General features: G+C 47.0%; 1 protein-coding gene across 1 annotated transcript in view; it reads right to left on the reverse strand.

The window, feature by feature from the left end:
- Positions 1 to 10,137: 10,137 nt before the first annotated feature.
- chsy3 (chondroitin sulfate synthase 3) overlaps positions 10,138 to 14,566 on the reverse strand; it is a 107,411-nt gene continuing 102,982 nt past the window's right edge. The window contains exon 3 of the mRNA XM_089126241.1: positions 10,138 to 13,557. Coding sequence (XP_088982367.1) covers positions 11,995 to 13,557 — 1,563 coding nt within the window. The 3' untranslated portion in view covers positions 10,138 to 11,994. The remainder of the gene's footprint in view (positions 13,558 to 14,566) is intronic.

The following is a 14,566-nucleotide window of genomic DNA, read 5'->3' on the forward strand; positions in this document are numbered from 1 at the left end:
ATGGGTAATAGGAAGTTCATTATACTGACTCTCTGAGTCACTTCATTTATTTAAGTGGCTTTAAATGTTATAAGTTTAACAGCCAAATTCCCCGATCACATTCACCTACGCAATGTTGATCATATTCTGAATTAAGAAATCATAATGCAGTAAAAAATGATTTACAGGGAACATAAATAATCACTTTATCTTCCGAGTCTTGCGTTCATTCGTCATGTGACATACACAATGAACAGATCGTTCATGAATCACCTATCTGGGACTAATGCAGCAGGATATCGAAACGAAATATGGTGGATTGTTGTTATTATCATGATAATAATAATATGATAATAAGAGCGCGTCAGGAGCGTTCACAGCCGAGGAGACCGACGTTCTGGTCATGGCCGTAAAAGACGTGACATTGTATGGGGGTAAGTTATGTCCTTATGTGTCTTGCCACTATATAAGAGGCCAAACAGGTCTGATCCGTCATTACTACAATTAGCCTGAAAAATTTGGGTAGCCTAAATGTGTAAGCTTGAAGTGTTAACATTTTTCCTTGTTATAATGTATGATTTGCAAAAATAAAAACGGCTGCATCTGTGTTGATGAAAGAATCAAAGTGTATGCGCGTTGTGCACAAGCTACATAATGTCCAAGCATGCACCCTTAAAATAGCATTATTAACAACGTGCAAAGCACCACTGACTTTAGACTAGTTTTTTCACGTTTAATGGCATGTTGGTTTTTGTTTGTTGTTGCTGATAGATACGTTGCAAATAGAGGGCGGCAAAATAGTTTTTCGTCTAAAGCGGCATAAGTGCACGCGCCGGTCCTGGCTGTAAACACTTGATGATGCGAGCGAAATACCGGAGTGAACATGGCTGTAAACGACTTTTGCTTCAGTTTGAAAACCCCCGGAATGTTCTCCATAACAGAGCGAATTGCATCCCGTGTCTCGTTTCCCATTTCTGCGGTCGTTTAGGTTTTCGATTTCTCTAACCTGCAATGTAATACTTGGCGCTTAGCGCCTATATCACGGCTCTCAGCCCGCCCTCTGTTCATTGATTGGCCGGCTGTTTTCAGACCAGTGGAAAACGTCTCGGGTTATGACTATAACCCTTGTTCCCTGAGAAGGGAACGAGACACTGCGTCGATAAAATCGACTCTTTGGGGACGCTCCCTAAGCGTGCGCCTCTGAAGTATGAATGAAACTAATCCAATCCTGATTGGTGTTGCGTCGTGACGTAACATGTGACGGCATACCCGGAAGTATAAAAGTGACGCTGTCACAACACACACTAGCCTCGCGATGAAGCAAGACGCTCAAGGGTCTGAAAAGGGGGCGTGGCAACACGACGCAGTGTCTCGTTCCCTTCTCAGGGAACAAGGGTTATAGTCATAACCCGAGACGTTCCCTATCGAGGGAACTCAACACTGCGTCGATAAAATCGACTCTTTGGGGAACGAGTACCCACTAGGCCACGCACCGAACAGACCCGCCCCAGAGTGAAACTGATTAGGCACTCAGCAAGGGCCGAGTACGTGTGCACCGGGCGTACTGGGAAGGCTGAGACTGTAAAACCTGATGAAAGTATGCGGGGTAGCCCAGCCGGCTGCCTCACAAATCTCCTGCAGAGGTACTCCCGACAGAAGGGCCCTAGAGGAAGCCATGCCTCTAGTCGAGTGAGCCCTTAAGGCCAAAGGTGAAGGAACCCCACGCACCTTGTAAGCCTCAGTAATAGACTGGACAATCCAGTTACTTATAGTTTGTTTGGTCGCCGGGAGCCCCCTCTTAGGTGACCCAAAGCATACTAACAACTGGTCAGATCTTCTCCAAGAAGCAGACTTTTCCAAGTATACACTCAAAGCTCTGACGGGGCAGAGCAAGTGAAGCCTCTCTTCTCCCGCCGACACATGAGGTGGAGGATGGAATGCCTGAAGGACTACAGAGCGAGCCGTACTCGAAGGAACTTTAGGCACGTAGCCCGGACTCGGGTGCAAAAAGGCCTTTACTTTGCCAGGGGCAAACTCCAAGCAAGCTGGCGTTACCGCCAGGGCCTGGAGATCTCCCACCCTCTTAAGAGAGGTAATCGCTAAGAGAAAGACCATTTTCAGCGTTAAGTCCTTAGGCGAAGCCGACTCTAAAGGTTCGAAGGGAGCGAGGGACAACCCTTCCAGAACTATTGCCAGATCCCAGGCAGGCACCCTGGACCTGATCGCCGGCCTCATCCTCCAAGCACCACGGAGAAACCTAATGACCAATTGGTGCCTCCCCAGAGGTCCACCATCTACTGGCGCGTGGAAAGCCGAAACGGCAGCCACGTACACCTTAAGAGTGGACGGGGAGAGACCCGCAGAGAAACGATCCTGAAGGAATTCCAGAACTGAAGCCACTGGGCAGTTTACTGGATCCAACCTTCGTTCTCCACACCAAGTGTGAAACACCTTCCACTTGAGGCCATATAATCTCCTGGTAGATGGGGCCCTAGAGCTAAGTATGGTTTCAACCACCTCAGCTGATAAGCCAGCATTTAGGTACTGAACCCCCTCAGAGGCCAGACCCACAGCTTCCACAACTCTGGGCGAGGGTGGAAGATTGTGCCCTCCGCCTGAGACAATAGATCCCTCCTCAGAGGAATCGGCCATGGCGGAGCTATGAGGAGTGATATTATATCCGAGAACCATACTCGTGTCGGCCATCTCGGGGCAACCAGAAGTAGACTGATGCCCTCTTGACGGACCCTCTCCAGGACCCCAGGGAGCAGAGCGATCGGGGGGAAAGCATACAGGCGAAGCCTCGGCCAAGCCTGTACCATGGCATCCAACCCCAGCGGGGCTGGATGTGAGAGGGAGAACCAAAGTGGACAGTGGGACGTCTCTCGAGACGCAAACAGATCCACTTCCATCGGTCCGAACCTCTCCCCTATCGACTTCACCACATCCGGATGAAGTCTCCATTCCCCGGGCCTCAGCCCCTGCCTCGACAGGATGTCTGCTCCCCGATTCTGAACCCCTGGGATATACATTGCCCTTATTGACAATATCTTTCCCTGGGACCAAAGGATAATCTGATGCGCCAGTTTGCACAGAGGGCGCGATCTGAGTCCCCCCTGTCGGTTCAGATAGGCCACCACTGACGTATTGTCCGTCCGTATAAGGACGTGGCGGCCCTCGATGTCTGGGAGGAAGCTCCTCAAAGCCTTGAATACCGCCATCATCTCCAGGCAATTTATATGCCAAGTGCGATGATGGTCCTGCCACAGACCCCTGGTAAAGCGGCCGTCCATGACCGCGCCCCAGCCCGTAAGGGAGGCGTCTGTCGAAACGGTTTCCCGGCGACATGACACCCCCAACACTGGCCCTTGGGATAGGAACCAAGGCTTCTTCCATATTTGCAGAGACTGAAGGCACTTGCGCGTTACTCTGATCATACGGAACGGATTTCCTTTGGGTGAGAACCCCTTGGTCTTCAACCACCACTGGAGGGGCCTCATGTGAAGGAGGCCCAGAGGAATAATGTTGGATGCCGCTGCCATGAGGCCCAGCATCCTTTGAAAGTGTTTCACAGTGACGGCCTGACCTAGCCTCACCCTGGACACCATCGCCAGAATTGACTCGATACGTGCGGGAGACATACGTGCCTGCATTGTAATCGAGTTCCACACGACTCCCAAAAAGGTCGTGCCCTGGGACGGTTCTAGCACACTCTTCTTCAAATTGAGTCTTAACCCCAATTTTTGAATATGGCCAAGAACGACATCTCGATGCCGAACTGCCATCTCCCGAGACTGGGCCAAAATAAGCCAGTCGTCGAGATAATTCAATACGCGAATCCCCTGAAGTCTCAGTGGAGCAAGGGCCACGTCCATACACTTGGTAAATGTGCGGGGAGAGAGTGCTAGGCCGAACGGAAGAACCCGATATTGGTATGCTTCGCCCCCGAAAGCGAACCTCAGGTACCTCCTGTGACAAGGAAGGATGGAGATGTGAAAATAGGCGTCTTTCAGATCTATCGTGACAAACCAGTCCTCGGATCTGATTTGACTCACGATTGTTGGAATGGTCAACATTCTGAATTTGAACTTTCTCAGAGACCGGTTCAACACCCTGAGATCCAAAATTGGCCTTAACCCCCCATCCTTCTTTGGAACTATAAAGTACCGGCTGTAAAACCCGGACTCCCTGTCTACCGGAAGAACACGTTCTATGGCTCCTTTCGACAGCAGAGTCTGTACTTCTTGTTCCAGCACCTGAGCCTGCTCTGGGACCACCGCAGTGAGCACCACCCCAGAGAACTTGGGGGGGCGGTGCGCGAACTGCAGTCTGTACCCAACTCGTATTATCTGCAGGGCCCATGGAGATATGTTGGGAAGATGATACCATCCCTCTACAAAATCTGCTAAGGGTACCAGCCTCTCGAGGCTGGCCTCTGGTGTCTTTTCGCTGGAAATTGATGCGGCCCGAAGCGCTGTTAACGGCGGACCTGCATCTTTTCCTAGAGGGCCCCGTTGTGAGAACAACCTCGGTTGTCTCACTGCGGAGGGGGCAGCCCTCTGAAGTCCTGCCTTGGCTAGGACCTCTTTTCCGAAGTCCTCTTAGCTTGAATGACGTCCCTCAGGTCGCCCCTCTGGCTGGAGGACTTCGGTTTTTGGGAGCGTTTCCTCTGTTGCCAAGACCCAGGAGGGGGGGCTCTAGAGGAAACGCTCTCCTTCTGCTCTGCCCTGTGGGAGGAGCTGGCTGATGGCTGGGGCTGCTTGCTTTGCCCCCCCCTACTAGATTTGGCCTTCGCTTTCCGGGGGAGGTACTGCTGGAACGCCGCAGATTGTTTTCTCGACTCCTGAAACCTGTCGACAACCGAATTAACGGCGTCGCCGAACAGGCCAGAAGCCGAAAGCGGCGCATCCAGCAGGAAGGACCTATCCTTTTCTTTAATACCGGATAAGTTCAGCCACAGATGCCTCTCCGTGGCCACCATGGCCGCCATAGAGCGGCCAATAGCGCTGGCCGCTTCCCTAGTGGCCCGGAGAGACAAATCTGCGGCCTTCCTCAACTCCGCGACATCTTCAGGAGTAGGCCCCTCCCCCTCATCCAAATCTTTCAGGAGGTCGGCCTGGTATGCCTGCAAAATCGCCATTGAGTGCAGACACGAACCAGCCCGACCCGCCGCCATGTAAGCCCTGCCCACCAATGCAGATGTCTCTCTGCAGGGCTTACTAGGCAACACCGGGGTCTTTAGGGAAGACGCCGATTCGGGAGAGAGATAGCTCGCTAAAGCCTCCTCCACCTTCGGCATCTTCCCATATCCCATATCTCGAGCCCCCATAACATTGCTGTAATCTATTACATTGGGACTCGAAATACGGGACGAATGCGGTCTTTCCCACGTTCTCGAGATCTCTTTATGGAGATCAGGGAAAAACGGCAGACCCCGGCGGTGAGGCTGTGACCTGCGCTGCAGGTAACGCTCGTCCATTTTACTGGTGACTTGCGTTTCCTGCTCATGTTGTGGCCAGCTGATGTTTAGTCTGGCCACAGCGCGTGTCACAACCTCCACCAGCTCCTCATAACCCAGGCCGCGTGATGGCGTGCTGAGATCACGGTCGTCCGCATCGATGCTGAGCACGTCCCCTTCCTCAGAAGTAGACAGCTCAAGCACCGGGACCTGATCGCGGGTAGGAGAAACCGCAGCGCGGGCTCCCACACCACTCTCAGAGGCTGCGGGATCAGCCGATGGCGAGCGAGAAAATGCCTCAGCATTCTCACTCTCCTCCGCCAGATCCCGCTGCGAACCCCAGGATCTCAGTCGCCGCATCGCCTCGACATATGCGGGACCGGAACCCTGGGGAACGCGAGCCTGACCGTGCTCGTCAAAGCACGCCAGCCGGGAGCGCAGCACTCTAATAGGCAAAGCCTCACACATTTCACAAGCAGCCCCCTCGAGAGCTGCCCGTGCGTGCTGCACTCCCAAACAATACACACAGAGAGAGTGTGCGTCCCCACCCGTGATGTAACGAGGACAGGGATGCACACACCTCTTGAATTGTTCACTGGCCATACTTTCTTACAATAATAAGACAAACAACACCAAATAAGACAGACAGTTTCAACATAAAGCGCTTGCTGAAGAGCGAAAGCTAGTGTGTGTTGTGACAGCGTCACTTTTATACTTCCGGGTATGCCGTCACATGTTACGTCACGACGCAACACCAATCAGGATTGGATTAGTTTCATTCATACTTCAGAGGCGCACGCTTAGGGAGCGTCCCCAAAGAGTCGATTTTATCGACGCAGTGTTGAGTTCCCTCGATAGGGAACTGAAAGATAGGCTGCTATCTCAGACTGACTACAGGAGCGAAATGAAATTAGCGGAAGTAGGAAGTCTGACGTAGTCAGGCTAGGTCTATACTAGACTACAAATCCTCTACATTCTAAGTTTGAATTTCTTCCTTCAGGTCGCAGATTTAAGCCCCGTTCACACCGCCAGCGACACGCAGCGACAAAGCGACAAGATCCCATTCATTTCAATGGAGCGCTGGCGACATCCGGCGACACGAGCGACAGTGACCGTTGGCGACAGAATGTGGGCGTGTCAAGCGACAACAGACAAGCGACAAAAGTTGAGAATTTTCAACTTTATGCAAATGAGAAGTGATTTGCGCGAGCGACAACCAATAGGAAAGAAGACTTTCAGTGGAGCTCAGCTCACGTCACCGTCTCGAGTGCAGTGCAGGCAAGACAGAAAGAAAGAGTTTGAGGACGATTGCACTGTTTTATATGATTTGACTGTAACCACATACATGGATAATAAAATGATGCATGGAAAAGAAACTGTCGACAGTGAGTTTAATTCATACATTTAACGTTATAGTTCGAGTGTTGTAATTATATGATGCACGTTAGCACTGCTGTTTGTCAAATTCGAATGACGTTTTTATAATTTGTGACAGTATGAGTGAGTTTAATTTGTTCATTGATCGATCGTTGATCTAGTAAATGATTTAATCCACTGAACACAGCTGTGGAGATATAAAAACACTCTCCCAACAGCATATGGTTTCTTTTTAGCCTTAAAAGTAATTTATTCCCAGTCAAATTAAAATTATATATCACTTGTGATGGTCTTTTGTATAGACATGGCCAGACGTGCAGTCTACCAATAACACAAGAGCGACAGCACTACGAACGCCCACAAGCGACATCACAGTACAGAGCCTAGCGACACACAGCGACAAAATCGCTGGCGGTGTGAACGGGGCTTTAGAGTTCCACGATTCAAGTGCAATAGAGGCAAATACTCCTTTCATCCCTGTGCAATTACCCAGCTAAATAGTCTCAGGTAACCTCATATTTAGAGATTGTTCTAGTTTTTTTATGGTAGGCTTACTCATAGTGTACTGTATGCACTGGTACATTTTATTTTATTGTCGGGTGGGTATCTTTTGTGTATTTGTGTTGTTATTCTGATCCCTGTATGTAAGTATGTTTTTATCTTGTGCCCTGACTGCTAAAATCAAGTTTCCCACCTGGGATAATAATAATAATAAATGGATACAATTATTTTTCCTGTTATCATTGTAAAGCTGCTTTGAAATATAAATAAAGAATAGTCACTTGACTTGACTATTGATGCCTACTAGCAACTTTACTGTATAGTACCAAAGCAAGTCAACTTGAGAGTTGGGATGCTGTATAATACTAAGAAAGTCACTATGACTGCACTATGAAAAGCACTTCTAGTCAGCATACGGCCACAGTTCACTGGAGTGTTTACCAGCTAGCTCTTGTGTTTCATTAAGCATGCACGCCTCATGAAACTAGACATTAACCTTTAAAGCAGGACGGCCCGGATGATCCCTCATGCCTGTCAGGGTGATAAGTGTTTTCGCCCACTCCTCGCATGCTCACTACAAAGGGCAAGAGGCTCATTTACTACTTTTTTTCTGACAACACCAACAACAAAATAACTTTCAAGGTTATATGTCTATTTTTAAAGCTTCTAACCATAAATTACTTAAGTGTACAAACTACTGTATGAGAAAGAAAACAATACGTCTGTGAAAACCCTTTAGGAGCAGAACTTTTCAACTAAATCATCATTAACACTCATTAATAGTCATTAATACTCATCATTAATAGTCCAGACTCAAATTAAAGCAACACAACATACACAAACTCTTGATTCCATTTAAATTAGAAAAATTTAATTATTTACTCACCTGTGTCACTCTGGGATGATAGGTTTATAGCTCTACCAGAAAGACTCGGGAGATAAAATTATGTAACAAAGCATCCATTTATTGACAGCCCAGCAGGCAATTATTTGCAAAGTTCTTTGGCGAAGGCCCCGTCCATAGATCGTAATCCGAGGGTAGCGGATCAGCATTTCCTGCCTGAAGACGAAGGCAGGGGCGCAGCCGACCCCCCAGGGAAGTATAGACGGGACCATCCTGGTGGTGGTGGGGAGGGTGGAGTTTGTTGTCGCGTCGGCATCTGCGAACTCAAACATGTGTAAGTACATGTTTATACGACAAGAATAAGAACGTGATTGGATAACCTGAAGGTAACAAGTGACGTGGAAATTAAGTCTTCCTGGCAGAACTTATGCTAAAGCTTTCATTTCTTGTAGGAGCCATACACTGGGTTTTGTTTGGGCTTTTATTATGTTTTCTCTTTTTCTTGCACTGTTGTGTACATGCACGCACATGGTGATGTCATCGGTTACTGTGGGTGTGACCGGGGGTGTGGTGTCTGTATTAAGGTGTGAGTGTGCTCACCTGTGTGCAAGCTTGGGTTTGGATCATGGCTGCAGGGTGAGCATGGGGAGAAACTTTCTGTTTATCGTCACCACTGGCTTTACCACTGTTCCCATCATCGTCATCATCACAAACATCCTTTACTGATGTCTCTGAGGTACCTTTGCACTGCTTACAACATGCATGTATATGCATTGTCTATGTACAGGGGTTGGACAATGAAACTGAAACACTGGCCAATGTTGGAGGTTTCACATCGATATGCCTGGCGGCCAATCTTCAGAGTGAAGCACGGGTGGATCAGTGATGGTTTGAGCTCCAATATCATGACAACCCTGATTGTATTTGATGGACACGACACTGCCGAGGACTACCAAACCCTTCTGGAGGATCATGAGCACCTGATGCTCAAATCGTGTATCAGCATGATCATGCACCAACACACACAGCAAGACTTGTGACAGAAGGGTTTGATGAAGATGAAAGTGACGTTGAACATGCATAGTCACCAGATCTAAATATTATTGAGGTGTTTTGGAGGAGCTAGTCCACCAGCATCATATAGTGACCTGGACACTGTTCTGGAAGAGGAACGGCTCATAATCCCTCTGGTCACTGTGAAGGACTTCTATCTGTCATTCCCAAGATGAATTGGTGCTGTATTTGGATGCAAAATGAGGCCCTCACCATACTAACAAATTATTGTGTTGTAAAACCAGGTGTTTCAGTTTCATTGTCCAACCCCTGTATGTGAAATAGCGTAATAAAGAGACTCAATACGTACAATGGTTCAGCGTGACGCGTCTTCAGTGTAAATCCTCATGTGTCAGCCTGCTGCTGCATTTGAGTTGTTTTGGTTATGTTTGGTTGGTTTTGGTTTTTGTTCTGTTTTAGTAAGATACGCCGCAATAGTTCCCAATCCTTCGGTCCCAGACAAATGATTACTTACGGTAATGCTAATGTTCATTATATTGATACTGTTTATTTAAGGTGTTCCTGTTCAGTTCCACTTCTCCTTTTGCAGAGTGAGATTTATAATGTATACAGTGATGTGATGCAGCAGAACAGCGCAGGGGACCATACGAGATCAGCTGGCCGAGAAACAGCAACACAATGTACGATCTGGGTTTTAAGCGGACTGACAGTACAGATGGATCGCCTAACCACAGAATTAGCTCAGTCATGACAGCCTGACACACATAGAATAGCTGAAAAGTTATGACAGCAAATATGCTAATATCTGACTATTAAATTCATTTCAGATTGTTGGTTTTCACATAAAGGATTTCCTGAAAATTGCATCATTCCTTGTAAAAGATGGATGTCTAAAACCTACACACAACATCTGGCTTAAAATCAAGAGTAATAATTTAAACTATAGACAGATACATTTCAAATATGCATGTCAATGTTTTTATTATAAATAATTTCAATGCCACTGAATTTTTCCTGCCAGCAAATGGAAAAATCAGAAAAGCCACAAAGCAAAAACAAAATAAAAGTTGTTCATTGGAGCACTCCAGAAAAAAATCACAGACATACACTCAGCTAAAAGATCATTAGGAACACCTGTTCAATTTCTCTTTAATGCAATTATCTAATCAACCAATCACATGGCACTTGCTTCAATGCGCTTAGGGGTGTGGTCCTGGTCAAGACAATCTCCTGAAGTCCAAACTGAATACCAGAATTTTGAGCGTGACATGGTTGTTGGTGCTAGAATGGCCGATCTGAGTATTTCACAATCTGCTCAGTTACTGGGATTTTCACGCACAACCATTTCTAGGGTTTACAAAGAATGGTGTGAAAAACCTCCAGTATGTGGCAGTCCTGTGGGCAAAAATGCTTTGTTGATGAGGTAGAGGTCAGAGGAAAATGGGTAGACTGATTCAAGCTGATAGAAGAGCAACTTTGACTGAAATAACCACTCGTTACAATCGAGGTATGAAGCAAAGCATTTGTGAAGCCACAACACACACAACCTTGAGGCGGATGGGCTACAACAGCAGAACACCCCACCGGGTCCCACTCATCTCCACTACAAATAGGAAAAAGAGGCTACAATTTGTAAGAGCTCACCAAAATTGGACAGTTGAAGACTGGAAAAATGTTGCCTGGTCTGATGAGTCTCGATTTCTGTTGAGACATTCAGATGGTAGAGTCAGAATATTTGGCCAAAACAGAATGAGAACATGGATCCATCATGCCTTGTTACCACTGTGCAGGCTGCTGGTGGTGGTGTAATGGTGTGGGGAGGTTTTCTTGGCACACTTTAGGCCCCTTAGTGCCAACTGGGCATCTTTAAATGCCACGGCCTACCTGAGCATTGTTTCTGACCAAGTCCATCCCTTTATGGCCACCATGTACCCATCTTCTGATGGCTACTTCCAGCAGGATAATGCACCATGTCACAAAGCTCAAATCATTTCAAATCATTTCAATCATTTCTTGAACATGACAATGAATTCACTGTACAAAAATGCCCCCCACAGTCACCAGATCTCAACACAATAGAGCATCTTTGGGATGTGTTGGAGCTTCATGCCCTCGATGTGCATCCCACAAATCTCCATCAAGTGCAAGATTAATGCTTCCAGCACCTTGTTGAATCAACACCACATGGAATTAAGGCAGTTCTGAAGGCGTAAGCGGTTCAAACACAGTATTAGTATGGTGTTCCTAATAATCCTTTAGGTGATTGTAGATGTCACATGGTAACCAGTACCGTAATATCATAGAGCAAGATCATCAAACACTTCACATCCATTAGAAAATACTGAAATAAGGTATAGTATTTCTCCTTTTATAAATCAGAGAACACCATTTTTCTGGCTCTTTCCCCAGCAAGGAAATTTAAAGCACATTTCTGGTACTTTCTGTACAATATTATTATTGTATTGTTTACTATTATTATAACCACTGCAATGTGAACTATGTTGTTTATATTTGATGACACGCAGAAAACTCATCTTTCCTTGGTCCTTAGGACCTCATTAAACACATGCTCCTCAAGATATGAGTGCAAGATGGAAAACAAATTACTTTCTTTTCAGACTTGTGCAATAAATACCCCTTGGAAGATGCTGCAATGTTAGATGGCAAGGACAAACCTTTGGAAAGTTGGATTGGACTCTTTTGATAGGACATACATTACCCAGAATCCCTAAAATATCCACACATACAGTGAATGCATTGTAGTTTGCACTTCTACAGATCTGAGGTAAACTCCAGTGATTGCTGGGGCCTGGTTGGGACATCAGGAGGAAGTCCTGTTGTAACCAACGCCTAAATGTTTGGACAACCACAGTTGTGCCAACTGCATTGTGGATGCGTAAGTGCTTGCTTTGGACCCGACGCACATTTTGTATTGCTTGGGTTCTAAACGCATGTCACAGAAGACAGTATGAAAAATATGCACAATACCTGTTTCTTGAGAGCGAAACACTTTCAAGCCAGAATTGATGACTTTAGAGAACAAATTAACATCCTCTAAACCCCAGCCTTGTATTGAGGTGTCAAACCCCCCCGCTCTAAGCAAGTCGCTTTTGAATATGCAGGTGATCCCAAATCCATAATCTCGCCAGAATCCAGTCTTCTTGGTAAAGACAAAGCTGCTGTCTTCAGGAGGGTCACCAGCATAGACAATTTTGGGATCATACTGACTGAAGACTATGGGGAAGTACACCTGACTTCCCTCAATGGTGTTGTCTCGACATCTCTGGAGGGCGTCTGTGTTGAAGACCAGGTCCACATCGCAGAAAAACAGCAGCGAGTTGTTCCTCAGCTGAGAAGCGCCCATCTCAAGGGCCAGGCCTCGAGAGAAGTCTCCCGTCATAGGGATGATAGACAGGTCTGCTTTAGGATATCGGTTGTGATATTCCTTTATCAGCTCTAGGTGTCTCTCCTTATCCTGGTTTCTATCATTGTCAACCAGGATTATGGTCAGCTTCACGTTCTGGTTGGGGATCAGGCAGATTCTTTCAAAGTTTTCCATGTAACGCACAAAGATTTCATAGCGACCGGTGAGCGGGACGAGGAAGTGCACTTTGGTCTGACTCTGGACTTGTGCGGTCTCAGAGACCTGGAAGGAGGAGAAGATCTTGAGCGAGCTGGAGAGGAAAGAGAGTGAGCGCGAGTCACCGTTGATGTTGTCTTCCAGTCGGGACACATCGAGCTCCTCCGCCTCGCTGAAGAACGGCCGGCTGAAGGACTGCTGAAGGTAAGCGTGTCTCCGCACCGGCACGGTCACCTTCCTACCCTTGTGCTTCTTGTAGAGCAGCAGAAGGTCCAAGATGTACTCAGCACCGTGAATTGGATCCACACGTCTATAGCCATACTGGATCTCCTTGAAGTCTATGATGCGACCTCGAGTCTTTGAGTTCTCGTTGATCATTTCCATAACTTGAAGCACGGTGTCTTCCAGTGCGGAGCGCACCAGATTTCCGAGGCCCTGACGGGGCATCTGCTTCTTGCTGGATGAGTACAGGTGCCGAGCGGTAAGGAACTCCCACTCGAGGATGTCGCTGCGCCCCGCGGGCCGGTAGCGCGTGTATGAGGGCGCCGCCCCGAGCTGCTGGTCCTCCCGCCGGACCGCGGCGCTGCCGAGCCGGCTCATGGCGAGGGCCTCCCGGTGCAACTGGACCGTGCGGTGCCGCAGCTGGGAGAGCCGGCGGGACAGGAGGTACACGTGCAGACGGTACTGATACGCTGGACGCTTGTTGGGGTGCAATGTGATGGTGTTGTGGATCTTGCTACTGTGGAGGTCCTGGATGAAACCTTTCTTGTTGTGTTCATAGTTCTCATAGAACAACTGCTGCATCTGCAGAGAGAAAGAAGAGGACAACTTGAGTATTTTGTTAACTTATACAGCACTTTGGTCAGTCCTCAGACTGTTTTTGAATGTGCTTTATTAATAAAAGAACTAGAACTTAAAGTGACACCCAAACCCTCATCCGTATTTGCTTGTTTATCATTACAAGCATCAGAGTTCCTCAAATCCACTACTTTGCAAACCCTTACAAAAAAATAAGTATACTTCCAGTTAATTTTATTAAGTATACTTCAAATAAGTATTGTTCAAGTACTGTATATTACAGTACTTTATGTAGTAAGTATACTGATGCCAGTAAACTAGTAGTATACTTGTAAGTGTACTATTTCCATACTACTTGGGTCTAAATTGGCCCACTTTTATGGCTCGTTTCCACTGAGGGGTACGGTACGGTACGGTACAGTACAGTACGGGTCGGGTACACCATGATCAGGCTTGCGTTTCCACCGCCAACAGTACCCTTACTTGATAGGCGTGGTATGCTGGAAAGAAGCGATCGACGTCATTTTCGCGCGAAGAAAGCGACATAGTAAACAACAATGGATGACAGACAGCAGATCTTGTTCTTGCTTCTCGGCATGTTTGTCACTAGAAACAAGTGCTGGCATTAGGCGTTTCCAAGAAGCCAACGCAAAGTCCGACTCAGGAGAATGATCCAGAGGACGCGAGTCCAGTAATTCTGCTAATGGAACAGCGCGTTCTTGAACGCGGCACTCTGCTCGCTCTGGTTATCTCTGTATGTTCATTTTAGGCAACAATAAAACGTAATATGTTTTAAAACACCACTCTGTTCGATTTCATTTCAATACATTTTAAACATTTTAAAGCACATAAATGTGGTTCAGGCAACACATAGCCTATTGATTATCACTGCATGTAACGTTATATTTATAACAAAACTAAATATAAAACAACCCTGCTTCTTTTCGTTTAAATTGAAAAATATTAAACATATTCCAGGCAATATGTAATGTAATGTACGTATTGCATATCGCAT

The sequence above is a fragment of the Pimephales promelas genome, chromosome 23, assembly GCF_988280905.1.
Source record: "Pimephales promelas chromosome 23, fPimPro1.hap1.1, whole genome shotgun sequence".
NCBI lineage: Eukaryota > Metazoa > Chordata > Actinopteri > Cypriniformes > Leuciscidae > Pimephales > Pimephales promelas.